Raw genomic sequence first — 27,801 nt, forward strand, 5'->3', positions numbered from 1 at the left:
TTCATTGCTTTCCCTCCCAGTTTGTTTGTTTACCTTTTATCCACTATAAAAGTGACTCCAACGTTGCTACTAAACCTCGGGACAAATTTCTATGGTAGTAAAAGATTTCCTCCACCATGGCAAGTAATAAAATTCTATTTGCCATCATTCCTCTTTTTCCTGCTACAATAGCATTTTTCCTTTGCTCCAGGAAGTACTTCCATAGTTGTAATAGATTGCTTCCTCTAATACAGTTCCCAACTTCTGGGCCTCCAAGTGTTGTGTCGTTTACCTTAGCGTTCATTTTGTGAGTATAGTTTATTGTTGTCCTTCTTTGCTTCGGCACTGCTCGATCTGCTCTGAAGGGGGCAGGATGGTGGGGGGCCCCGTGGCTGGGGCAAACTTTGTGGCGTGCCTTCACCTTCCTCCCTCAACACTCCTTCTCTGCCTCAGTCCGAAATTGTGCCTGAGGGAGAGGGAGTGTGCCTCAGCCACTCACACACCAGGCCTCTTTGGCCAGGTAAGGCAGGCCTCGCCTCTTGGGCTCTGTGTGTTTATTTGGCTGCTCGGGCATATGCATCATGCCCCCTCCATTGGATTTCCCTAACTTCATAGCCTTCCTTTCAAAAAGTCCTCACTGTCAATCATTGTCTCATCTGAGGGTGGCAGACCTCCCTCCCTCCCTCCTCCAATGCCACCCCCACCCTCAGGAATGCCGCTATATGTTTATTATTTACTTCATTGGGGCTCCTTTGGGCACCCTGTGTCTTTCTTTAGGTCCCTTCTACACACCTGTATGTAATCCACATACATTAAACTGGGTTACATGGCAGTCTGGACACAAAGCCGAGGTTACGGATTATCTGCCTTTATGTTGTGGGTTATATAGCTGTAAAGAAGGGCCCTAAGTCTACACTGACATATAATCCAGTACAAAGCAGACATTGTGGATTATCTGCCTTGATATTCTGGGATGAAGATGTCCTCACTCCTTGCATTCCTATTATTCCAATGGATATGCCATTTCAGTTTAAAAGGTTGCAATTCCCAATTTGATTGGCGTTTGCAATCACCATCAACAAAGCTCAGGGCCAATCTTTACAATTGTGCGGTTTAGATATAGACACAGATTACTTCTCACATGGACAATAATACGTTGCATGTTCTAGAGGTGGCAAACTAGACAATCTATCTGCACAGACAATGGAACAGCCAAAAATATTGTATACCCACGAGCATTGTGAAATTAAATATATTAGAAACCTGCTCTTTCTCTTTTCTTTCTTTTCCATTTAACCAGACTGGGTCACAGCAACATGGGGCCAGATACAGCTAGTATTCTATAGAATTTTAAATTCCTGACATAGTTATCCATAACTTTAAGGCCAATAAATAAGCATTTATTATTTAATTGCCTTCTAGGAGAGGAGGAAGAAGAAGAAGAGCCTGAGATGCCAGTTGGGCCTCGCCCACGCCCAATGTCTGAACTTCACCTGAAGGAAAAAGCTGTACCAATGCCAGAAGCCAGTGCTTTTTTCATATTCAGCCCGAGTAACAGGTATTTGGAATGGCTGCACTTTTGTGACATACAGGAAACACAAAGAACAGATCTAGAGTTCTGCTTTTGTAGGAAAATGTATGTTGTAGCATGTCTTCCATGCAGGCCCACTTGAGAACTCCCCACTACAAGGAACAGAGACATCAAGTACTTTTAACAAGAAACAAATCATGAAGAATTTGGGAACAAGGAGACCCCATGGAGTAGTTATCTGAATAAGTCATCAGTGAGAAAATGAGGCAGTTGTTTTCCATGAGCACCTTTCCGTTTGGAAGGAGAAAACATTTTTTGACTCTGCAGTAATAATGGTTAAAGGCAACTAATAATTTGCTATTATTAATTGAAGTTATAAGGAAAAATACAAGTAATATTTTATTGTAATATGTATATGTATAGGCTGGCAAAGTTGGAATATCTCTATTCTTCATTTACTGAAACGGCAACTGTCTCCAGGCCTGAATGCCTCCACTCAGTAATCAAGACAACAGTTGAGCTGGACCCCTGGTATTAACAAGGGGAACAGTTGTGATTTCCACTTGACAGAGATATTTTTAAGGCCCTATACTTTCAATTTAAAGCATTTCCTTTCCATCTTTAGCCAAAAGGTCTCCCAGAGTAGTTTATGTTGCATCAGTAACAGACAGAAGCTCTGTGAACGGGTTGATAGAAGAGAATACAAATTCTAAAAGGAATGGAGAAGGACAAAAACAAATGCAGGCACGAGTTCTTAAATGATGAAAGTGCTGATTACAGCTTTTCTTTTGTAAAAGAATTTGCTTTGATATGCACCTACTACAGACTTCAGTTTGATTCACACCTGCCTCATTTAAAGGATTCCAGATCTAATTCTGGTTCTCCAGTTGGCATTATAATTAGTAGATGGAAATATAATTTGGAAGGGAGTAAAATGCTATTACTGAAAAATATGATTGAGGCAATTAAGAGACAATTAACAGCTACTCCTGTTTCTCAGACCTCCGCTCTTAAAGAATAATTTCAGCTCTCCAATGAATATTTAATTGCTCAACAAAATCTGCTATATATAATTCAAAAAAGAAAGGCCAGATTGGTATCCATAGAAGCTTGCATGATGTAAGCAGCTTTATAAGACCTCAACTGTTGTCAACTAAATGAGAGGCAATTTTTTCATAGTCATAATAAGCAGGCCTTCAATCTGTAATTGACTGGAGTAGAAGAATATGCAATGAGTGTGAGGTTTTGAAATATTTAATATAAGTTTTAAATTAATGTTTTATTTGGCTTGATTATTTAATGATTTTAAAATTTATGTAACCCATGTTTTTTAGTTATTTTAACCTATATTGCAAGCCAGATTTGGTCCTACATTGTGAAAAAGGCAGGATATAAATGAAATCAACAAATATTACCCTTACCAGTTAGAAATAACTTTCTGGTTACATTTTAATGCAGATAAATGGGATGGCTTGAGATTCTTTTTGAGCACTGACTAGCCTCTTGGCTAATGACACTCTCCCAGCTGAATTGACTGGGGGTCTCAGGTGTTATTTGAAGTCTCCCAGACTTGTATACTTCTCCATCTCCTCAGTAAGGACTTCTTAACAAGAATGTCTTTGGAGTTTAGGGCTGTTATCAATATGTATGTATTATGTTTAGAGCAAGTTTGAAGAAACACTGGCCCATAGTTCACATCTGCTTCCTGGAGTTTTTTTTTTTTTTACAGCATTTCCATCCTTCAGCAAACTCCCCTCCCTTATCCAATCCAAAATTGCTGAAAATCATTCAAAATCAATCCTGGAAGTCATCAGGAAATCCCTCCAAACTCTCTCCATCAAAGAAAATCTGCTACAGCTAGTGACCAGAAATGAATTCCAGATTTCTTTTTTGTTCCTTATCAGACAGTTTTCTTTAGTCCACAATGGAATACAGGGGGGGGGGGATTCCTTCCCCTATCACAGTGGTTTACCCAAGCTTAGAAAGTTTGCAATCTAGTTTTCCATTTGTACAAATTATCAAAGCTCCAATCAATAAAATAACAATATATAACAGTAGAAAAATAATTTACATTTGGCAAAGCTCCACAACGTATGTCATTCAACAGAAAATCAGTATATGAAATCAGCTTCTAATTGATCAAATTCGTGGATCTGACTAATAGCAGATAGCACAGAATAATGGCAGTTTGATACCACATGTGTTGTGATCCACAACTATTATCTCTTCTTTGTTGGATGGAAATAATGATCCATGATTTGGAAATGTTTTAGATTTGTCATGGATCAGTTATTGTCCGGTTAAGATTGGGCTTATGACCCTAAATTGACTTCTGCAGCTTACCTAGTAAAATGATCAGATGTCAGTCATTTATGAATGCAAACATTTTCAGTTAACTTTGGAGGTTTCTGCCTAATTGAGCTCTGCAATATGGAATTCTTATATATTTGATACAATGCCCCCGAAGTTGAAGTAAAAGTGATAAGAGAAATCCTACATCACTATTCCATCCACACAGCCTCATCCTACTCAGCTTTTCTTTATGGTGACAAATACTTTTAAACTGGGCATTTTAAGCAAAATATTCCTTGTAAGGGTTAGAAAATTCCAGCGTTGCTTGCAGTGACATGACTTTAAAGAGATTTATATATAAAATTATTTTTATCCTGATTCCATCATTATTTTAGAGCTGGTAGTAAAGGTATCCACATCCTCCTATGAAGGGAAGATACTGTATTAAAATTGCTGTGTAACCCTCTTTGCTTAATGGTTGTAATTGTGTGGACTAGTGTGGTGGCAAACCTTTGTCTAGGCTGTAGAAGTTCAGATTGCAAGTTCAGAACCACATGCTTGAATATTCCTCTTACACAACCCAGAGAGAGAAGAATCTTAGTCTGCTCATCTTCCTCTATGCTAATTTTCAGTGTGGTGAAATGCTTCATATTTAAGACACTTTCAGTCCAAAGTGATAGCTGACAAGCACAGATTTACAACAGCTAAAAGACCTAGGACTATGAAATCCAGAGCAGGTAACAAACTATCCTTAGTTTTAATTTTTGCTGAAACAGAGGCTAGATGGTCATTTGCTGTGAGTGCTCCGATTGTATTTTCCTGCATGGTAGAGAGTTGGACTGGATGGCCCTTGTGGTCTCTTCCAACCCTATGATGCTACGATTCTATCTTCAACCAACATGACTTTGTATCTCTCTTCTTTTTCTTTTCAGATTTCGGGTTCACTGCCATCGCATTGTTAATGATAACATTTTCACCAACCTGATCCTCTTTTTCATCTTGCTCAGCAGCATCTCTCTGGCAGCTGAAGACCCAGTTCGACACTACTCCGTTAGGAATCAAGTATGCCTCCCATCTTCCTTGCATCTCTGCAGCTTGTTCAAAATGGGATTCAGCATCCAGATGAGGAGAACCAATTCAGTCCCACACTCTGCTTTACTAAATTCATGTATATATATAGATAGACAGCACCTGTCCGCACCCCAGATTTTGTGTAAATTAATCTCATATTCTGTGTTTATATTGAATTACAGTTTATACACACAATCACATTAGACTTTGTGTGGCCAGAAGGCACAAAGAGTTTAATACAGAAACAGGCAGCACAAAGGTGGGGTAAATCAAGTAATATCAGGAAACATTAGGGGAAAATATTTAGGGAAATTATATGATACTGTGCATCAAAAGGAGTATAGTATCTAGGTCAAGGGAAGTAACGGTGCCCCTATACTCTGCTTTGGTCAGGCCTCCCCTGGAATATTGTGTCCAATTCTGGGCATCACAATTTAAGAAAGGTATTGGCAAGCTGGAATGTGTCCAGAGGAGGGCATCTAAAATTATCGAAGGCCTGGTAACCATGCCCTATGAGGATAGGTTTAAAGAGCTAGATATGTTTAGCCTGCAGAGGAGAAGGCTGAGAGGAGACATGATAGCCATGTATAAAAATGTGAACTGATGTCATAAGGATGAGAGAGTAGGCTTGTTTTGTGCTATCCTGGAGACTAGGACTCAGAGAAATGGGTTCAAATTAGAGGAAAGGAGATTCCACCTGAACATTAGGAAGAACCTCCTGACCATAAGAGCTGCTCAACAGTGGAACACTCTGCCTTGGAGTGTGGTGGAAGCTTCTTAGTTGGAGGCTTTTAAACAGAGGCTGGATGGCCATGTGCTGGAGGTGCTTTGGTGGTGCTTTTCCTGCATGGCAGGGGGTTGGACTAAATGACCAACTCTATTATTCTATTATGTTATTCTGTTCCTCAACCTGGACCCTTTCAGGTGGTTTTGCTGGCTAAAGATGATAGGAAATGTAGTATACACATATATGGAGGATGCCAGGATGGGGAAATGATGCTGTGGGAAGTTATGAACGCAATAAATACCTTTCCTTGTTATCACTACAGAAAAGGTGTTCAAGACATAAAAGGGATTCTGAAATTAATCTTTAGTTATTACTTGTCATGTTACTTTTTGTAGCCCAGTGTAGACAAACTGTAATCCTACAATTATTTTTTTATTTTAGCATTGGCTATATTGTCTAAGGGAAGTTGTTTTAGCCATTTCCCAAGTGCTCCTCATTAATGTATCAAGTTTCTCTCCATGGTTTTTAATATCAAGTTTATGTTATCTATTCAAACCAGTCATCTTGTTGATTTCCTCTTTGAATTTACTTATAAGCAGAAAATAGCATGTCAGGTTAGGAAAAAATGCAAATAAGCAGGAAAATACCAGACAAAGCAACATTCATATATTATTGTCCAATACATTTGACAAAGGACATGGTTATAGTACAAATGTATGTTGGTTTCATACCACTATATCATCCTTTTTTCAAAGAATCCTGACAATGTAGAATTTAAAAACATGGTTGTTTCATTTTGAGGAATGTGTCTCAGGTTTTCTGTGCATGGTTTATATGGCATAAAGGAGAATAAGTACATTAGAATGCAGGAGCTTACTTTAAAATTGCAATGAGGTTTCCAAGAAATTGTTTCTGTCTTTGAGGCCTTCTGTCTGAAAGATGAAGATTTAATGTACCAGGGATCCAAAAGAAAAGAAATTTTGAGAGTGAAGCATTTGCAATAGATTAAATCCAACAGTCAAGTTCTTTGAATAGAGTTTATGCCAATAGAAGTAGGCTGTGGACAAGTTAAAGTGGGAAGAAGAAAGAGAAGGAGTCATTGTGAAAGCAGTTGAAAAAGTGGAGTGACAGAAAATTAACTGGAGCTGTCCCTATCCAATTTGAACAGTTGGAGGGTACACAGTAGGGAGCACTGTGCAGGAAGGCAAAAGCCTCTCTGTTAGAGCAGTGATCTCTATTATGGCTGTTCTCCACTGGTAATAGTGACAGATGAACGCTATTCTCCATGTTAGAGAACCTGAAGATAGGGAAGGATTATCACTTCTCAGGCCACCCAAGAGTGGCCACAGAGCACTTGTTTTGCATAGCTTGTATGAATTATTTGCATCTACAAATAAGTTAGCTTTTGAAATTGAATAATTAAGAAAAACTATTCCATTGATTTGAACAAAGTAGGTTCAGACATGCATCAAGTTCTGCTAAATGGAACCTTAGTCCAGTCATCTTTAATTGCATTCTCATGGAATGTGGCCCATAAAGCTTTGTGCTGGGAGGAAAGATCAATTGGGTGGCATAGCCTTCCTTTCTGCCTTGGTTAACGATTGCTCCCTAATGTACCTTCACACATGTTCTATCCAATTGGTTTTTCATTTGTGAAGCGATGAGGTTTCTGTGCTTCCCCCAGAGACAATAACTCTGCAAGGTTTAATCGAACTTACTGTGGAGTTAATCCTGAAAGAATACAATCACAAATTGTATGTCTAACAATGTAGTTAACAATATTCAGGGACCAAAGGATTTGCTCACTAACTTAAAACATATGGTTGACTTAAATCCTCTCAAGTTAATACCAATATGCCAATTCACTGTGCTTGAAGTTTAAGTGAGCCTTTTGTTCCAAAGCTAATTATGTTTACTGCTCAGAAGCAAGTCTCACTGATTTGAATGACAAGTATGCTTGAGACTGGAACCTTGCTGGATGTATTGGAATATTGCTGTCCAGCATCAGTAACTGCTGGATTGTTTTGCATTAGAAAGTGTGGTTGAATATAAAGTACATACTGTATATATATTTTTATTCATCCTCATAGCAAATGTCATAGCAGATTTTGCAGAAGTCTGAAGGCACTTTGTCTTTCTGTTTGAGTATTCATCAATTGCAAAAGAGAAATAGAGGAAACTTGAAAATAGTTATAGGAATAGAGGTTGCTTATTTTTAAATAGAGATCAATTATATTTCTATGGGGGGCATAATGTTTAACTTGGGAAATGCTGGAAATGACTAGTTTTTGTCAAAAAAAAAACTGTTGTCAAGAAAATGCCTATGACAAAATGGTGAACAAAGGAAGATGCTGTTTAAATGTACTGCTTGTAGCCTGAGCATTGCTTTCACCAATTTGTTATTAAACACTTTCAGCACCACTTCCTCCTTTCCTCCAGTTAAAATGATTGTGCTTTTTGATTTTATATTGTGACTTGCTTTTGTAGTGATCACTCACAGATCTCCCCTCTCCTTGCCCTTTATTCCCTTTTGTTTTACAGATTCTCTTTTATTTTGATATATTTTTTACTGTCATTTTCACCATTGAAATTGCTCTGAAGGTAAAGTCCCCATGTTCTCTTGCATTATCTTCTCAATCCTGGGCCCATTAGTTCTCTGCTGCTGCTGCTACCTACCACTAATATGCGTGCCTATTTGTCTCTTGGCCACACTCAGTAATCACTAACCCAACTGTGCTTATTTTTCAGATCCTAGGCAATGCAGATTATGTCTTCACTAGTATCTTTACATTAGAAATTATTCTTAAGGTAACCAAAATGTGCAATACACTTCTCGCTCGCTTTTGCTTTGTCTTTTGTATCGCTTTAAATCCCAAGTCTTACTTCCACGAACAAGTCATCCTTTGTAGCTCAGTAGCAACTGTGTATGCTTTTAAAAATTGTTCCAGCTTAATATTAAAATCCATTACTTGTTATAACTGTAGTGCCTTACCTACTTACCTACTAATCAAAGAAAGCATTAGATCACTGTTTAGGAAGCTCAGGGAAGTAAAAGTGTCCTGGAGCGCTATGTGTTTTCACAATTGTAGACAAGACTACCACACGGAAATAGGTTGGTTTCAGTCTATTTGTAGTGATCCTTCTCAGTTCACGGCTTTGGGGGGGGGGGGGGAAGCAAGGTGCTATGGGAAGCATGTTGTATAGACCACAAATAATCATTTCCATTTCCACAGCCCACTTGGTACACATGTTGTTTTGTGCAGCTCCCACGTGCACTTATTTAGAAGCTGGGAATAGAATTTCTACATGAGCCTCGGCCTGCACAATGTATTCCTTGCCAAATGTTGCTCACCGATTTTGCGTGATGCTACCAGAACTTGGAAAGTTGGGTTTAAATGCATTTTTCTGTGATTTACTGCATTGCCAAAAAGGATGATTTGGTGTCATTAATGTTGGGTTTAAAAAAGAAGAAGAAGGTAAAATGTTTTATTTCATGGTTTGGCTTGGAAAGAAAATGCCATAACATTTGAAAAATTCCACTCAAAACGTCCTCTAAATATAACTAGACTAGAGGATACCAATTTTTTAATAGTCATTCCTGTTCAGTGAATTTCTATTGAAATGTAATCCTTTAAAGTCCTTGTTACTAAAAGAAGGGTAATTATTTTATTTGCCATGCCTTCACTTCCAAGTTCTGGATAAATCACTTGAGATTGCTAAAATAGCCAGATGTAATAAAGAAGCTTTCTGACCATTTAATTTTTGGCCCACACAAGCTGTGTCTGCTAAAATCTGTATAACTGTTAAAGACATGGGAGCTTTAGAGCTTTCCTAGAATTGCAAATGGGGGAGAAGTAATAGCAAATATTAAGCTTCTGGCAATCTGTAGGAAGTGACTCGTGAGCTAGATTAGCTTTGATAAATTATATGTCGTTCATGCCTTTATAGAAAACAACAGGGAAAGCCAGTAAAAATTAAACTACACCTTACATTGAACTAGAGACACTAAATCTGGAATCACTGCTTTTTGGGGGGGGGGGGTAGGGTAGTGAATTTTCATAGAGAATCAGCAGAAGGAGGAAGTACTCCTTTGCCACCAAACATTTCTCTGTGGGGAAACCCTTCCATCCAAATAATGCCTTTACAACACAGTCATCAGGGTTTAAATTTGCACATTTTTATGTAAGCTATTGACTGTCCCTCATTTCTGGTGCATCACAGTATTTAAGAATCACTGCTACAAAATCCTAGGATTCAATCAATGATTCTATTCAGATAATTTACACATATATAGATCTAACAAAAGTAATAAAGGGAACAGTTTGCCTCTATGTACCAAAAATGCAAGACAAAAGCTTCCACTGATAATATCCATAGGCCTGTTTCCCATCAACTGCTTCTGCAACTTCACTGTATGCTTAGAAATGCACCATTCCTGATTGAAGAGTTTAACTTTTAGCATGAGATAAAATGATATTAAGTTGCTTCTATGTCCACTCCTTTATAAGACACAAGGTGTCATTGAGTTTAAGCCTTGCTGGCTGATTGAGGCTTAACTTTGGTTAACTTCTCAAAAAGATGCAATCATTTGGAATCCCACATCCTAAATAGATTAGCTGCCTCCTCACGTCCATATTCTCTCCTTTTAGTTAATAGATGGAATGTTTTGGTTTCCTGAAGAGATTGCCTTCCATAAGAGGCTACAGAATAGTACAGTGAAGCATTCAGAAATAAGGCCACTTTGTAGTAATTTTTGAAACCATGGCTTGAGTATGTATAGGATGCTAGTGTAGTTTATTTTTATACCAAGACTTCGGAGATGGAAAGGTGCTGTTACTTAACAAACTTAATTGTTGGTCCAGAGTTTCGGACCTGCAAAAATTGTCTCTAAGACATGGGAGAGTCGAATTTAAATAAAACATTTTGTTTTATGTGATTCTTACTATCTTATTAATTGATACATAGAGAAGGGTATATGTTGTTCAAGTCTATAGCTAGTGAAACAAAGAGGCAGGAAAAAATAGGTCATGGCCTGATGGTGAACTTTGTCTGAGCCAAGCATGCTCTAAATAGTCCTGAGTTGTCCAGCCTATCAAAACTTTTACCTACCTTATTCCAAAGGACAGTTGGCTTTCTCTTTAGCTCCCCTTTCTGTACAGTACCTGAGAGAAAGAGGGATAAATCAAAGTTGTTACTACCTGTCAGGAGAGGTGGCAATAGTTCAGAATAGTTCAGAATGACCCAAATGTGGCAAAGCCTTTCTCCTGAACTGTTGTATTCTTGATGTAGTCTTTTCACAAATTGTGTACTGATATCTCAGAATTAATTGTCAAAACTAATATTTAAGAATATATGCTTCAAGAATAATACTCAAGGAGGGTTGGCTTTTTTCTTATAGTTTGCCTTGCTAGGGAGTAATTTGGGGGAAATACAGGATTATATGTACACACCTAACATGCTACAATGCATGACATTTACTATTTTCAATATATAATATATTGGCTGGAACCCTGTTGGGAAGTTATGTAATTATAAACAGACTTAAAGAGAAGGTTTCCCCTGACATTCAGTCTAGCTGTGTCCGAATCTGAGGGGTGGTGGTCATCTCCATTTCAAAGCCGAGAGCCAGGGTTCTCCGTAGACACCTCCAAGGTCATGTAGCCAGCATGACTGCATGGAGCGCCATTACCTTCCCACAGAAGCAGTATCTATTGATCTCACATTTGCATATTTTCGAACTGCTAGGTTGGCAGAAGCTGGGCCTAACAGCGGGAGCTCACCCCTCTCCCCAGATTCGAACCTTCAACTATTTGGTCAGCAAGTTCAACAGCTCAGCGGTTTAACCCACTGCCTATAAACAGACTTAAGATTGTGAAAAGTTGATTTGCGCCATTGCAATATGTGCTCAGGAGTAGAGTGAGGAATGTCGCTCTGTTATCAGACTCATGATTAGACCCAGGAGTATAGTTGCGCAACAATTCCAATGTGTAACAAGACATCTTGCACAATGCCCCAGTATGCACTGTCGCATTCACTTTCATGGCTGTATATTATGTGTGTGTCCAGCCATGCAAGTGAACTATGACAAAGCACACTGGAAGTTTCACATCCTAATCTTTAAAACAGGATCTCAGCCAATATGTATAGTATTTCTATAATAAAGTATATTACTATACATTTGAAAATCTGCTATCCTCTTTAAACTCAGTTTAAAAATGCATTTATATATACAAACAGCAACAAAAGACAAAAAAGGAAATAATACCTTTGGATGTTTTCTCCATTAATTTAACCCAGACACTTTTCAAACATTTAGTGTTCTCTTGGCACTTTCCTTTCCTTTCTCTCATGTTACATGCGTAGACTGACTGAAGAACTTATACTGTGTACATAAGAACATAGTAAACCTATAAGTTACCTAACATTCACACAATAATTTTGTAAACATTAAGTGATGAAGTATTGTGATCTAAACATACAAACAACTTTTTGGAAGAATTATAGTATCACTGCCCTTACACAAAAAGTACAACCATATTATATAAAATTTTACTTTGCCACTAAAACCCATGGAAGAATGAACACACTTTGTATGATAATACAACTCAGTAGAACTTCCCATTCTGATTTCAATGGTGTCGTCCTTCTCCCTTTAAGATTGCCATACAAAATGCAGACCTAAAAGGCGTATTTGCTCCATTTGTTATGGCAAGAACCCTTTCTTTCCCAATTACATCCTTTTGTATAAATTCTTCTTAAAGAGTAGAGTTTATACTTCCTTTCTGATTTTTTTTCTGACAAATCAATAGTGAGTTCTTCCTAATGTCATTTGGTTTTTGATAACCTACAAATTTAATTTATTTCCCACCCTTTTCGGCACATCTTTAATATTGGCTAGAAACTGCTAAGCTTTGTTAGTTCCAATAAGAAAGCAGCTAAGATGGTTGGTTATTTGCAGTCCAGAAAGTGTTGTCTGAGAATGCCAAAGTTTTATGTGTATTCTAACAAAGAAATTACAATTAATTTGCCTTTTGCAGGTAATGCTTTCTTAATAGTAGTCAGACATGCTGTTTCTTTTAAGAAAAATAAGTAACCATGGAAATTCACTTTAGGGCATTTGGGTTTGCCTTGTCTGGTAAATACAGATCGGATAAAAAAGTCTGAGGTTACTTTCAAACTCCCATGTGAGCAGCATAATTTGATAATTTGAGAATGTGAAGGAGTTTTTAAACTGTCTTCAATAAAAACAGTGAAACCCAAAAGCTCCTCTGTGGACAAAATGGCTAGACTATTCAACCATATGCATTGCCCTAGCTGCTTTAACATACATGAAAAACGATATACTGTTGTTTATTGTTGTTGTTGTTACAGTTATTACACCTTTTTCCCAGTCTGGGACCAAAGGTGGATTACGACGTTAAAAGAAATGTAGTTTAAAATATACAAAACACACAAAAAAGTTATCTTTTGCTTTTTATTCCCTTGTTGAAAGCATTACCTGTAAAAGAATGTTGGGAAAGCTCCTACTGCTCTGATCTAGTTAAAATGTTGCATTCCAGAATTAGAAGAGGTTGCAAATTTTGATTCACACCCATCTCTGTTATCACTGGTGATTAAAAAAAAAAAACAGGCTGCAGACACAGGCTGTCCTTTGGAATACCAAATAAGTGTTAAAAGCATCAGCCTGTTTTTACAATGAACTCTACTACTAAATCAACCGCAGGAAATTACAATTAATTTAATTTGAATTATTGCTAGTTTTAAAATACCATAACAACCCTCCTACGAACTGCTAGGGCCTCAATCAGAAGGGAGTCCCAAACTTATTGCACCTCTATGAAATTATTCTAAATTTCAGCAATAAAAAATTACATGAAAGAAGTTCCAATAAATGGGAATTCTCGTGTGGGAGAATACACTCTCCAGCAGTACTTTATATCCCTTTTAAAAAAGCAACACTGTAACTTTTGTGTAATCTTTTTTTCCAAAGGGAAGGAATTATTTTAACGTGCAAAGTAGCAGCCATTTCTTAGATGGGCCAACTTCTGTTTGCAATCTTTTCTTGCATACGCTTTTCTGAACAATGTCTATTCCTTTTATTGTTATTTTCTATAAGTCTTTGGGCTGAAATGTCTGTAGCTATTCTACAGTGCCATCTTGCATTGTCACTCATTCTGGCCACTCAGGGAGAAGGTTCCAGGCATGTGCTAATGGCAAAGTTTCTTTATGTCTCCATGTGATCACCCACAGATGACTGCTTATGGGGCTTTCCTCCACAAAGGCTCTTTCTGCAGAAACTATTTCAACATCTTGGACCTGCTGGTGGTTAGCGTTTCTCTCATCTCCTTTGGGATCCAGTGAGTGAGTTTTTTGGCTCAGAAAATCCATTGTATATGGAGATTGGTAATGACATGGAGAAACACTGTTTCTACAATACAAGCTTGAATTACATGAGGCCTTAGTTTTTATTACAAATTCCTGAATACAGGCAGCCCCCGAGTTACAAACATTCACTCCTGAAATAATTAGCATGGGAAAAAGGTGTCTCTACTGAAGCTTTATCACCAATCTTTGTTTCCACAACAAGCCATATTTTTCTTGTTTGTAACTTGGGGGCTGCCTGTACTTAAGTCTAGCCAGTTAAAACTCACAAGTTTCATCTTTTGAACTAAAGAAAACACATGGCATCATAACCATCATATGCTACCAGTGTTAATAGAAGACCAAAATCATCCTCTAGGGAGCACAGAATCTAGATTAAAAGTAGGATGGTGAGGAAAGCGGAAGCAGGGACAAAGAGAGGGGATGCACTTCTAGGATTTGATTACAAGGACTTGAGAAATATTAACAGGCATTAACACAAGAATTCTGGACAGACATGTCACAGACTGTAAAAGAAGAAAGAGAAGCCTTTCAATTTAAAGCCAAGGAGTTTGTGCTATATCTGGGAACAGACAGAAATCCACAGAGGCATCATGTGGGATGGATTATTTGGGTAACACAGCACTGGACAGACATTAGGAATCAATATAAGACTAAAGAAAATTGCAGAAAGATTTCAGGAATCTAAGTAAGGGAACACAGAGTGTGGATGACTTTTTTCTGAGAGGATATAGAGAATATAGAAGTTGTGAGACATGCAAAGAGAGGAGGAAATAATTAATGTGAGCAATGGGTCTTAATTGAGAGGGGATTATTCAGCAGGTAAATGGTCTTCAATGCACTGTCACAGATTACATTGGTCTGTTGAATTCAGTTGAGACACATATGCAGGGGTGAACCCACTTTCCATTGAGATTCACGATATTTTGTGCTGGGTAGATGCAAACTGCAAACTGTGGAAACTGTTTTAAAATGCATGATTCACTGGAAAAAAAACTGTCATACTCCTTTCTCTGAATTAACTTTTTGGTGAAGTTTTTCTGAGTATCCTTCGTAAACACTCTTGTGATTACTGCAGGTTGACATTTTTGTAATAAGTCCTCAGGACATTTGGCAAGCCGCTCTGTTCAACAGAATCTTCCAATTTTTTTCCTTATTATCTTCTGCATTTAGTTCAGCACAATGACTAACAGGTCCTTCCCTTATGGGTGAATCCTGTATCTCCATTAATAGACTTTTAAAAGACTATTTAAAAAACAACAAAAGCACTCTGTTAAGTATAGTATTGAAACATAAATTTAAGATGAAATCAATGTAAAGAAAGAACAAATGCAAAAAAAGAACACTTTCTACTCTCAACTGCTAATATGGTTACATTTGCCTTTCAAAATACAGTAGTAAAATTAATATGTTCTCTATTGAAAACCCTATTTCAGTTTATCAGCTGTTAGGATTTCTGGGAGTTGATGGCCAAAACATTTGGGGGCCCACAGAATGAGAACCGCTGGCCTATACCATTCATTAGAAATACCTACTTGAAGATTTATGAATGAGTAGATATTGTAATTTATGCAAATCAATCCAAATGCTACAGGAAAAAGGAACATCCACATATTCAAACACACTGGGCTTGAAAATATTCTTCAAAAAATTCAAAAGTAAAGCCTTGATTTTACTATTTTATACAAGGGGAACCATTTTACTACTATGGATTTTAATATTTACAGAGGATCTTGGAACCAAACCCTAGCAAATACAAAGTGTCCACAGTATGGGTCTTTTACCAATAATGTTCACATGTTCTGAAAACTTTTCTCTCAAGTTGTGAGAACCCAAAAAAGGCCATGTAGTATGGTGGTGAATAATATTTCCTTAGTTTAGTGAAACCTGTGTTCAGATCATATGAAGTAGTTCATTTCATGTACTGTATAGTAAATTCAACCTTTCAGCCAAGACCAATTATCTCACAACAATTGTAAAGTATGATATCCTGTGCTGTTTGCCTACAGATCTAGTGCCATCAATGTTGTGAAGATACTACGAGTCCTGAGAGTGCTCAGACCACTGAGGGCCATCAACAGAGCCAAAGGCTTAAAGGTAGAAGATATCTCAGAAGTCGATTCTCTGTGTGCATTTGCACAGGTGATGGGGGCCAGGGGTAGCAGAATAAATGAACTGAACTGGATGAGTACAGGGTATCTCTATGCTTTACAGGAAGTCTTCAGCCATAATGGTTCTCAACCTGTGGGTCCCCAGATGTTTTCACTGTCAACTCCCAGAAATCTTAACAGCTGGTAAACTGGCTGGGATTTCTGGGAGTTGTAGGAAAAAACACGTGGGGACCCACAGGTTGAGAACCACTGCCTTAAGGGAAGAGTTGATGGCATCCCTATACTATGGCAAGAGGCAGAAGCCAACAGATCTTTGATGGGAGCCAAGGTGTCTTCGACTAGGAGAATGCCCTGCAGTTTGACAGAAAGATGTTTAACAGATCTCTATATTATATGTTCAAGGAATTTCTTATTTACTGTGTACAATCCTCCATCCTCCATTGTAGTCTTGGCCATTTGGTCTGATGGAGGAAGATCACCACTAACATCATAGCACAACAGTGAACCATTCAAATTTATTTTCTAGATGCAATATAGTATTGCAGTATAGTGTTCAATTGTTATATCTTTTTCTACAGCTGTTAGCTTTCACCACATTCAAAGATGTGTATTCCCAGGTATCGTGCAGATGTACAATAAGATGTCAGTATTACAAGATTACTGCTTATTTATTTATATTCAACTCTGAACAAATTTAAAATTAACAAATCTGTTCATTCTTGTTTCCACCTTCTGTTTGCAGCATGTAGTCCAGTGCGTGTTTGTAGCCATCCGAACAATAGGGAACATTGTGATTGTCACCACATTACTACAGTTCATGTTCGCCTGCATAGGGGTCCAGTTGTTCAAGGTAAGCATTATGATCTCTGTTCTCCTTTTGTGTTCTTTGATTAATGCAGAAGGCGGCAGATGTATTTGACCAAGTTCAAGCAAAGGATGTGATGATGAATGACTTGGACCTTTAATTCTAATCACTGCTACCACACACAAATATTACAGTGATTGGCCTATTTACTTTAAACTTGTGTGAAACAGTTTAGATGTGTCTTTTTTGATCAAGATATTTATACACACCTAAACATGCACACATACATACAAACAAAGCTAGGAAGAAACAAGACAGAGACATGTCAGAATAGCAAAGTCAGGACAAAAAAAATCAGGATGCAACATTTTATTATAATATACTAATAAGATTGTAAACCTGAGGACAGAGAACTGTTTTGTTTTTCTTTTACCTATAAAGCAGTGACACTATATAAAATAATAGTACTGTGATTGTGCTGTAGAAAATGACTACAAGCCCAAATTGTTTTTTCTTCATGGTCTCTGTGAATGCTCATACAGTACAATTTGGAACCTTCCAGAGAGCTAAAGGATACCTTTTGGCAGTAACTCTGCCCACCATCCCTATGGTATATAATGGGGAGGCATCGCCATTACCTCAGTTCTTTTCTTTATCGGGGCTCCCATCTCACTCTGCTAGTCAACTAGCTGACTAGTTTTACTCTGTATTTTGTGAGCCTGAGGACCTTCTATCTATCCGAATCCTGAGAGGTACTCTGTGATGTCAACAGTATGCGCAGGCTGCAAGGCCAAAATTCCTAACAACAATGGCCATTCTAACAACGATGGATACCATCCTATCAGAAGAACTTATTTGAAGAATTCAGAGAAAAGTATTAAAGAAAAGCAATTATTGGTAAAAAAAAAAATTACACAAAAGCCTCAGCAGTTCTCCCACCCTATTTTTATCAAATGTTTAAGCTGAACATATAAAACAGTAAATATCCAATTCAGTTCTATTTAGCACAATTTGTCTTTTTAACAAGAGTCTTATTCTTAATGGCATCTTCAGGTATGGACAGTGGCATTTTGATATTCTTTCATCCTGACTTTGCTTTGTTTTTGTAAATTGCTGTCTGTGTCTTGATTCTTTCCAGTTGACATGATTTAATTTGCATGTCCAAGCAAAATGAAGTAATATTGGGGCAATAATTCGAGTTCTTAAAGTCTTTAAAATGTTGGCAGGCAAATGAAAAAATAGTATTTCCTTTTGCAGTAGTAATTTTAACAAACCTCAGTGCTCAGTAATGAAATGATTTGTGATTTCTCTGATTTCTCCTCCAGGGCAAACTGTATAGCTGCAGTGATAGTTCCAAGCAGACAGAGACAGACTGCAAGTGAGTTCATCATCCCTGTTTCATATCAACTGCATTTGATGCCAAAAAGTGCATTATCTTCTGTGTATTTCAACACACCCATCCTTCTTCTTCTAATAGGGGAAGTTTTATTACTTACAAGGATGGAGAGGTGTCTCAACCAATGATCCAACCTCGAAAATGGGAGAATAGTAAATTTGATTTTGATAATGTCCTCACTGCCATGATGGCCCTTTTCACTGTTTCAACCTTTGAAGGTTGGCCAGAGTGAGTACACAGTGTAAACTTCATGCATTTTTCTTGTCTTTTGGGGGGTGGGGGTGGGGGGGAGTTGCATGTTTAAATATGTACCTTATCTTAGTTCAATCCAATTTTTAAACAGGAAATTTTCATAACTGGTATCTATTGAAGCATTTTCAAGACTAGTTCAGGGTGCCAAAACCTAAAATCATCTTACCAATAGTTACTGTCCCATGCTTCTAGTTGACTGCTGTAGCAAGCAAGTGGAAGCTCATGACATATCATGGAAAAATGCAGGCAGTATTTTTGAGCTTTGTTATTTTTCATGCTTACTGTGGAATGCTGGTAACAGAGGCTATACAGCTCATACTAGTGCTCCTATTCTGGTTTCTGTCAGCCCTGAGAACTGATAGAGCCACTCCTCGCTGCTTTCTGTGCAGTTAGGGCCATTTGGAAATGTACTTAATGTCTCTCTGGGTTCTCTCTTCTTTTTTTTCTAGACTGCTGTACCGATCCATTGATTCCCATATGGAAGATGTGGGTCCTATCTATAACCACAGGGTGGAGATCTCCATTTTCTTTATTATCTACATCATTATCATCGCTTTCTTCATGATGAACATCTTTGTTGGTTTCGTCATTGTCACTTTTCAGGAGCAAGGAGAACAAGAGTACAAGAACTGTGAGCTGGACAAGAACCAGGTAATAGAAGAGCATAGCATGAGTAAAAATATTCAGTGGTACAATGGCTGTCAAAAAGAAATCCTATAATGCATGGAATCATTTCTCATTTTGAGAGATATGCAAATCTAAGTTTTTATGCCACATGTCTATATCTAGCACAATATTGCTCTTGCAGGAATTTTCATCGTGGATAGAATGTTTTTCTTGGGTATTTTTAATTATTACACATTACTAATATTTCTATATTGCCCTATTTGCAAAACAAAAACCATCAAGGCAATAAAACTAAAATAAATAATGAGCTCATCACAACAAATAACCCATGTGTAGCCATTAAAACATGGGGGGAAATAACACATGTAAAACAATGTAAAATACTTGTTTAAAAAACCAAAAAGCTCAAGAGTGGATATGACTATCCCACCACCCACTGCGGCGATAGTTCTTCTTTCCACCAATTGTCCACTACTTGCCAGTCTGCCTCCATCAAATCCCTACAGTTCACTAAAGCGAAATTTCTGCCATCAGAATCTGATGAGATAGGATTGTTGTTGTTGTGTGCTTTCAAGTCATTTCAGGCTTAGGTTGACTCTGAGCGAGGGCCGGGTAACGGACCTTGGAGGGCCGTATCCGGCCCTTGGGCCTTAGTTTGAGGACCCCTGTTCTAAAGTTATGAAAAATCTATACAAGCTCTAAATTTAAAACTGAAGCTATGATTCTGTTGTTTGTCCATTCAGGCCCAGGGCTTTAAATGTGCTGCCACCGAGAATAAAAATAATTTGCTACTTTTTAGAAATACAGATTTTTTTCAAAGAAAGCAAAATTCAGAATTATCTTCATCTCTGTATGCCATGTTTTTAAAATCTGCTCCAGAGGAGAGCAGCTTCTATTTTGGAATTTTCTAGCTGCATCTAACCATCTAACCCACTATATTTGAGTATCCTTCGGGAGAGATAAAATGGGTATATAAATAAACATAATAATATATTTTTTTCTTAACAGCGTCAGTGTGTAGAATATGCCTTAAAGGCCCGTCCCCTTCGAAGGTACATTCCCAAAAACCAGTACCAATATAAAGTGTGGTATGTGGTGAACTCCACCTATTTTGAATACCTTATGTTCGTCCTCATCTTGTTGAACACTATCTGCCTCGCTATGCAGGTAGGTCAGCAGTCAGAAAGTACTGTGTTGTGATTTCATGGTTCTTAACCTTTTCTTTTTCATGGAACATGTATTTTGTTGCTGCAGAACCCCAAGACTTAACTCAAGTTTTAAAATCCTAATGTGCATCAAATATTCATTGAAAGTTGCCCTTTGGGGAGAAGGGGGAAATAAGTAAATGCATACATTTCCATTATATTATTTGATTGGAATGGCTCCATTTTTTAAAGAAATAGCAATAGTGCTAGTAGTGGTCATAATAATAATAATAATAATAATAATAATAATAATAATAATCCTCTCTGGGATGACTGCTGTGATCATGTGACAAAAGTCAATTAAAAGGCTTACTAGTTGAGCTTGTGTGTAAAGAGGTGTTTGTCACAGTCTATAGCCACATACATTTTCTACATTGGCCAGATTTCTTTTTCTCCTGCTGCTGATGCCTAATAGTTCATCCCTTCTGTAAATCATTTGGCACCAATCCGCTTTAGAAATGTGCCAGTGGCATCACTTGGGTTGTGGTGAACTTGGTATGCACATTAGGATTTTAAAGCTTGAGCATTTTCTCATCCCATTGCAGTAACTCATGGTGTCACCCCCCAGGTAAGCTGCCACCCCACAAATCTAATGAATGGGATCTGCTGGTGGAGGGAGAGAGCTAGTCTTGGTTGCCTCCACCTCTTACCCATACCACTGCGCTTGTGCCTGGCCTGTCTTGCCTTCTCTTCTTCGATTCCCTGTGCATTCTTCTGAGGAAGAGGAGGGGTCTATTGGATGCCATAATGATGCCTGTCTTCCCCAACCTGGCCAACAGGGGCAGCCTGGCAACAGCAGCACCCCACTTCCACCAACTGCCACAGCAGACAGACAATAGAGATGCCTAGCTGCTCAGTGCCTCCTATTCACAGTGGAACTGCCACAAAACAGACAATGCACAGGCCCAACCTACCAGGCTTTGCCTTGGATCGTATTGTGTAGCTGCTCTGCTGTGAGAAGGAGGAGCAGTCCTTGAGCCTTTCCTTCTATACTTAATATTAAAAGAAGTAATATATATATAAAAAAACAACCAATCAGCTAAAATACCAAGTTAATGGCGTGCACATCATCTTAAGCCAATGATTCTCAACCTGTGGGTCCCCAGATGTTTTGGGCTTCAACTCTCAGAAATCCTAACAGCTGGTAAACTGGCTGGGATTTCTGGGAGTTGTAGGCCAAAACACCTGGGGACCCATAGGTTGAGAGCCACTGTCTTAAGCAATAAAGACTCATGGCTTGATGAAGTGCATTTTAGTTGTACCCTAAAATTAAAAATAGGAGGGACAACTACAAAGGAAATTCTATAGCTGGCATGCCACCACTAAGGAAGCCATGTTTTGTATCAACACACATCTACTTCAAGGATTAAAAGCAGAGTCTCCCTGACTAATTATTAAAGCACGGCTTCAGTGAAATGAGCCTGGTAGTTCACAGCTGTGCTTTAAAGATCACTGTCACATAATCCCAGTTAGCTGCTCCACTTAATAATATGCCAGGTACATTCTGCATTAACTATAGCTTCCAGACAATCTTTAAGAGGGAATGCACTGTAGTAATCCAATTATAAGATTATTAGAACATGGAAAACATAAAGCATGTTGTCCTAGTCAGGGTACAGTCACAGGTAACAGATGTATTGAAATTGAGCATATGCACTCTTAACCACTGAGGCTATCTGGGCTTATAGCTCTGAACTAAGAAGGCTCCAGAAACTACATTGCTGACCCTAGAATATCTCCAGGCTGTCTCCCTAATTTCTGGGTGTGTGAAACATTTGGAGACAATTTGTTTAGTTTGTTAGCTTTTTAGTTCATACCCAGACTAACAGATGTGACAGACTGTGAAAAAAAACCTCTTAAATGTACCAGTGACCACTGCCAATTTATGCCAAATTATTACCATATTCATTTTCTTTCTTGAAAACACACTATAGGCTAGCAGCTGGTGTTTGTCACTGTCTATAGCCACTTCTCCAATAGTTGCAAAGCTTCTCATTCAAACAGAATGGAGAGATGGAGTCTAGTGTCAACAGCATATTAATGATACTCAGCCCTAAATCCTTGTATGACCTTTTTAATAAGATGGGTGAGAGTAGAGAACTTTGTTCTTCTCTAATATAAACACTGAAGGTAAGAGTGGAATCAGGCCAATACACTGTATCCAACATCCAGTCCACAGAGTTGTTCTAGCTGGCCACAGAAATCAATGATGTTAGATGCTGTGGAGAGATTCGGAAGACTCAGAAGGACAGCACTCTGTTATCTCTACCCTAATTTTCAGTTAATGTGATCAAAGGTGTTTGGTTGACGCCATATTTAAATGAGCTTAGATAAAAAGGAGGAGGATCAGGGGGATCCTGCCTTGGTATATATGGCTACTTTGTGGATTAAGGAAGATTGTCCATTTTGTATATTGGAATTAGCTGTATGAATTCTGAAAGCCCCATCCAGACTGTAACAACTAATAGTATCTTTGAATTATAATAGGTGGAAAACCATGTTAAGATACCTGATGTAGATAAGAGATAAAAGGTTTCTTTAGTTAAATCTGAAATAATCACAAATAAATAAGACTGTGGGCATAAAAAGAAAATTACCAGTAGTAGAAAGATGAACATAAATGTAATACAAACAATTTATTTTTCAAATATAAAGTGGCATGACTTATTTTTCAGCACTATGGTCAAAGCTGCCTCTTCAAAGAAGCAATGAACATTCTCAATATGCTCTTCACTGGCCTCTTCACCGTTGAGATGGTTCTGAAATTAATTGCCTTCAAACCCAAGGTAGGTATTGTTGATCAAGCTATATCTCTGGGCACCAATAGAACGGAGGACAGGAGGATATGAAACTAGCAAATAAACCCAGCTCTATCCTACATTCTATTTCATCATCAAGTCAGAAAATGGACTTGAACAGTTGTTGTCTGGACTGGAGTCTCAATCTGTGTTTGGAGGCACTTACCACACTTAAGTTGACTTACAAAGAAAACATACACTTGGAAACAAATATTCATAATAATTTTCATGCTATTAATTTGAGATGCAGTTATTCAATATTTCCATGCCAATACCACATAGGACTGTGCTTGGAGAGCCACCACAAAGTGACATTTCATTTAGACATCTCAGAGTTGAGAACTGTATCCATCACCTTGAAGGGCCATATCACTCTGATTCCTATTCTTAATTCACTGGACCCAGATGATTCATTGGATTCAAATTTTGGATCCCCAAATGCTCTAGAATTGCTAAGTGCTCCCTTTAATGGTCACAGTTAAGCATTTTGTCATATTGATTTTTTCTGGTTACTTATTTGTATAGGATATGAAGGCTCCATTCTCATGCTGCTTCAATTTGCTCCAAGGAGAAACTACCATTGAAACCAATGGATGTTGTCTCCCAGGGCAAATTCATCCCAGGTTCAGGGTAGACATGGATTATTTGTTGGGGGTACAGATGTGGAAAATTAACATCTCACCTTTCCCATGTGCTTAGACAGAATATGCTTTTCTAAAAACACACAATGAGAAGACTTCAGCTTTGAGGAGTATACTTTACTAGAACATTGTGATCCACCAAATGAAGCCATGAGCCAAAGAAGTACACTTCAAACAATGCTAAAGATTTCTGAGTTTAGAATTTGTTATGAGTACCAGGAATTAACTAAGCTAATAGTCTTTCTGCACAAAAGTCACCCACCAAATACCACTGGTCTTAGCTGTCCTCATGCCAGTAATAAAATTTTGAGACATAGGAAGTTATTTTGGTATTGTCAGTTTAAATATTTGGAAAGTAGAAATCCTTGCTAGTATACCAAAATATCCCAGTTTACCTTTTGCCTAACACTGGCATAAAAGCACACTAATAAGTTGAAGTACTTTGGTCACATCATGAGGAGACAGGAAAGCCTAGAGAAGACAATGATGCTGGGGAAAGTGGAAGGCAAAAGGAAGAGGGGCCGACCAAGGGCAAGATGGATGGATGGCATCCTTGAAGTGACTGGACTGACCTTGAGGGAGCTGGGGGTGGTAACGGCCGACAGGGAGCTCTGGCGTGGGCTGGTCCATGAGGTCACGAAGACTCGGAGACGACTGAACGAATGAACAACAACATGCAATGTAGCGGGGGGGGGGGAGCATTTAACATCATTGATTTCTGTGGCCAGCTAGAACAACTCTGTGGACTGGATGTTGGATACAGTGTATTGGCCTGATTCCACTCTTACCTTCAGTGTTTATATTAGAGAAGAACAAAGTTCTCTATTCTCACCCATCTTATTAAAAAGGTCATACAAGGATTTAGGGCTGAGTGTCATCAATATGCAATTTGTCAGGAGCAAATTGAGAAACTGCAAGTCGCTTCTGATGTGAGAGAATTGGCCATCTGCCAGAACGTTGCCGACTTAAGTCCCCTCTAAGAAAAAAAGTAGCTCTGCATATCATAACAATACACACTAGAATATGATAGCCAGTTGCCAAAGGTAAATACACAGTTTGAGAAGTTTGTATGCATTACCCTATATCGAATAGTTATAACCTTTGCTGCATTACTATAAGATTAGACTTACAGCATCTGTCTTTATGAGGAGATGCATCATATTGTATTTAAGTTCAGTAGTACATGAAGTGTGATTAGTGGATTACCAGCATAGCCTTTTAACAAGGAAAACTTTATTTTTCTCCTCTTCATTTCATTTGGATGTTGATCCCATACGGATTACTATTAAATGAACAACTCAGTGGCTTTATTCAAGACAAAGTTGAAAGAAAGCTTTACAGCTGAACACTTTACCTACCCAAAGTGTTTTCTTTCATAGATAACACAGAATTTTAAAGTAACTACAATATGAATCACAGATATGAAGAGCTAATTAAATTATTTCGAGCAGGGGTCTCAAACTTTTTCTGCCATGGAACACTTTTTGAAGCAAAAGTTTCTTGTGCAACTCCTCAAAATGTTTGCATATTATATTCTATATAAAGTCTATACATCAGGCATGGGAAAACGTTTTGATGCATTGCACTTTAAAACTTGAGAGATGGTCTAGGCCAGTGGCAGATGGATGGAGAGTGTTTGTGCAAACTAATTGGAAAAAATGAAGAAATTCCTATGCACACTGCACATATCTCATTTGTAGTGTAAAAAAAGGAAAGAACAATACAATATTTTAAATGAAGAACAATTTTATCCAATATACACTTAACAGTATTTCAGTGGAACCAACCCTCTACTGCCATGCAAGAAAAGCACAATCAAAGCACCCCCAACAGATGGCTATCCAGCCTTTTGTAATAATAAGAATAAGAATATAAAAATAGCAGAAACTCCAGGGGCCATCCAGTACAACCCCCTTCTGCCATGCAGGAAAAACACAATCAAAACACCCCCTGAGCGGTGGGAGGGGAATAGGGTTTTTGAAGCAAGCAAGGCAAGGCCAAAAGGATCTGGGTGGTGGGTAAGGCAAGGAAAAAAGGCTTATGGCAGCAAGGGAGGCAGGGGACAAAGCTTTTGGTGGCAATGGAGGCGGGGAGAGGGGGAGGAGCAGGAAAGAGGAGGGATGCACGAAGCCTCTCAGTATATTTTGCGGAGCCCCAAGGTCTCCACAGAGCACACTCTAAGAACTGCTGATTTAGAACTGCTGATGTAGAGTAACAATTTGGAGAGACTACCAGTTACAAATGTTAACTTAATACCTTTGTTACCTGCATAATAGTAAAGATCAAATCATAAGCAGATAAAATAGATATACTTTCCATTCATACTTTTAACTTAATAAAAATGATGTGCTTTATTACAATTTCATTATCTGTTTAGAATTGAAGTCCAGTTTTTTAGCACAGAACCTTGCTCAGAGCTTGCTCAGAAACTGTTGTTCAGCTTCGCCTACTGTAGTAACAAAGAAAGAATAAGGAGGGAGAGATTGCCACAAGTAATTGTGGAATTCTGAGTGTAAGATGTGCTTTGCTGACCCATGACTCCCAAATTTTGACTATTTGTGTTAACTTGCATTTATACATTGAAGGGATTAACTGAACTTGAGAAACTTCAAATCACTTCTGGTGTGAGAGAATTGGCTGCCTGCAAGGACATTGCCCAGGGGATGCCCAGATGTTTGATGTTTTACCATCCTAGTGGGAGGCTTCTCTCATGTCGTTGCATGGGGAGCTGAAGCTGACAGAGGGAGCTCAACCCACTCTCCCAGGATTCGATCTGCTGACTGATAGTCAGCAGTCCTGCCGGCAAAAGGGTTTAACCCATTGCGCCACTGGGGGCTCTGGTGCTGGGAAATGACATCTGCAACACTTTCCTGGTCACATAGTACCTTGAGAAAACAGTTGTGGCAGGAGTCCAAGAAAATTTTAGCTGTACTGTATATTTAATAGAGACAAAAGTGTACAGTGTCCCCTCACTTATCATGGGGGTTCCGTTTCAGGACCACCCGCAATAAGTGAAAATCTGCGAAGTAGGTACACCATATTCATTTTAATATTTATACATTATTTTATATATATTGTGTATTATTTTCTTACTGCGCTTCCTGGCCCTTTCCAAGGGCACCTGCCTGCCTCCCTGGCCTCCGCAGACCCCGGCAGAGCCTCCAGAGCCACACAGGTAGCAGCAGGCTAGGGAGACAGACCTTCCCCACCGCACCTCAGGCCGCCATACTTCCGGGGTCTGTGGAGGCCAGGGAGGCAGTCCTTCCCCCATGCACCTCAGGCCACCACACTTCCGGGGTCTCTGGCCTCCACTAGACGTAAATATTTTATATTTTATATTAATATTTTCAAACCCCCACAAAACAGTGAGTCTGCTAAAAGCAAACCGCGAAGTAGCGAGGGAATACTGTACACTATCTTTACAGCAAAAGAAATGGAACATTTAACATTAATGAAACATATACAAATTTTATAGAAAAATAGGAGGAGAGGCGGAAAGTAATGAGAGCTGCTATTTGCCCCAGAGGAAAAATACATAGTTTAAATAGCAGCTTCCCTCCAAGACAATCAACCAGCTTTGAGAGACCATTAAAAACTGCTTAGAAAGCCGCATCTTATCTAATTTGGCCTTTATTACACGATGAACCAGCTGTTGAAAAAACATTTTAACTATTCAGTTTGAAGGTATCAACAGCTAACTGCTGAAGAGAGGTAGTCTTATCTGCCAAGTATACGGTGAGGTGGATCTGTAATTGGTTAAGTGGACGAACACAGAGAGTGCTCACTAATGCTTCCTCTTCATCTTGGAAAGAAGTGACAAGTGGAGTGCCGCAGGGTTCCGTCCTGGGCCCGGTCCTGTTCAACATCTTTATTAATGACTTAGATGAAGGGCTAGAAGGCATGATCATCAAGTTTGCAGACGACACCAAATTGGGAGGGATAGCCAATAGTCCAGAGGACAGGAGCAGAATTCAAAACGATCTT

General features: G+C 38.5%; 1 protein-coding gene across 15 annotated transcripts in view; it reads left to right on the forward strand.

Moving 5' to 3' along the window:
• CACNA1C (calcium voltage-gated channel subunit alpha1 C) overlaps window positions 1–27,801 on the forward strand; it is a 527,762-nt gene that overhangs the window by 426,160 nt on the left and 73,801 nt on the right. For 9 of the 15 annotated variants that reach the window (XM_067469287.1, XM_067469275.1, XM_067469276.1 and 6 more), the window contains 11 exons: window positions 1,402–1,537; window positions 4,735–4,864; window positions 8,349–8,408; window positions 13,851–13,957; window positions 15,992–16,079; window positions 16,836–16,943; window positions 18,224–18,276; window positions 18,376–18,522; window positions 18,996–19,197; window positions 20,182–20,340; window positions 23,054–23,164. In XM_067469287.1, coding sequence (XP_067325388.1) covers window positions 1,402–1,537; window positions 4,735–4,864; window positions 8,349–8,408; window positions 13,851–13,957; window positions 15,992–16,079; window positions 16,836–16,943; window positions 18,224–18,276; window positions 18,376–18,522; window positions 18,996–19,197; window positions 20,182–20,340; window positions 23,054–23,164 — 1,301 coding nt within the window. Of the gene's footprint in view, window positions 1–1,401; window positions 1,538–4,734; window positions 4,865–8,141; window positions 8,202–8,348; window positions 8,409–13,850; window positions 13,958–15,991; window positions 16,080–16,835; window positions 16,944–18,223; window positions 18,277–18,375; window positions 18,523–18,995; window positions 19,198–20,181; window positions 20,341–23,053; window positions 23,165–27,801 lie in introns of all 15 variants that reach the window. The other 6 variants (XM_067469279.1, XM_067469283.1, XM_067469281.1 and 3 more) reach the window with 3 other exon arrangements.

Source organism: Anolis sagrei, chromosome 5, assembly GCF_037176765.1.
Source record: "Anolis sagrei isolate rAnoSag1 chromosome 5, rAnoSag1.mat, whole genome shotgun sequence".
In the NCBI taxonomy this organism is placed as follows: Eukaryota; Metazoa; Chordata; class Lepidosauria; order Squamata; family Dactyloidae; genus Anolis; species Anolis sagrei.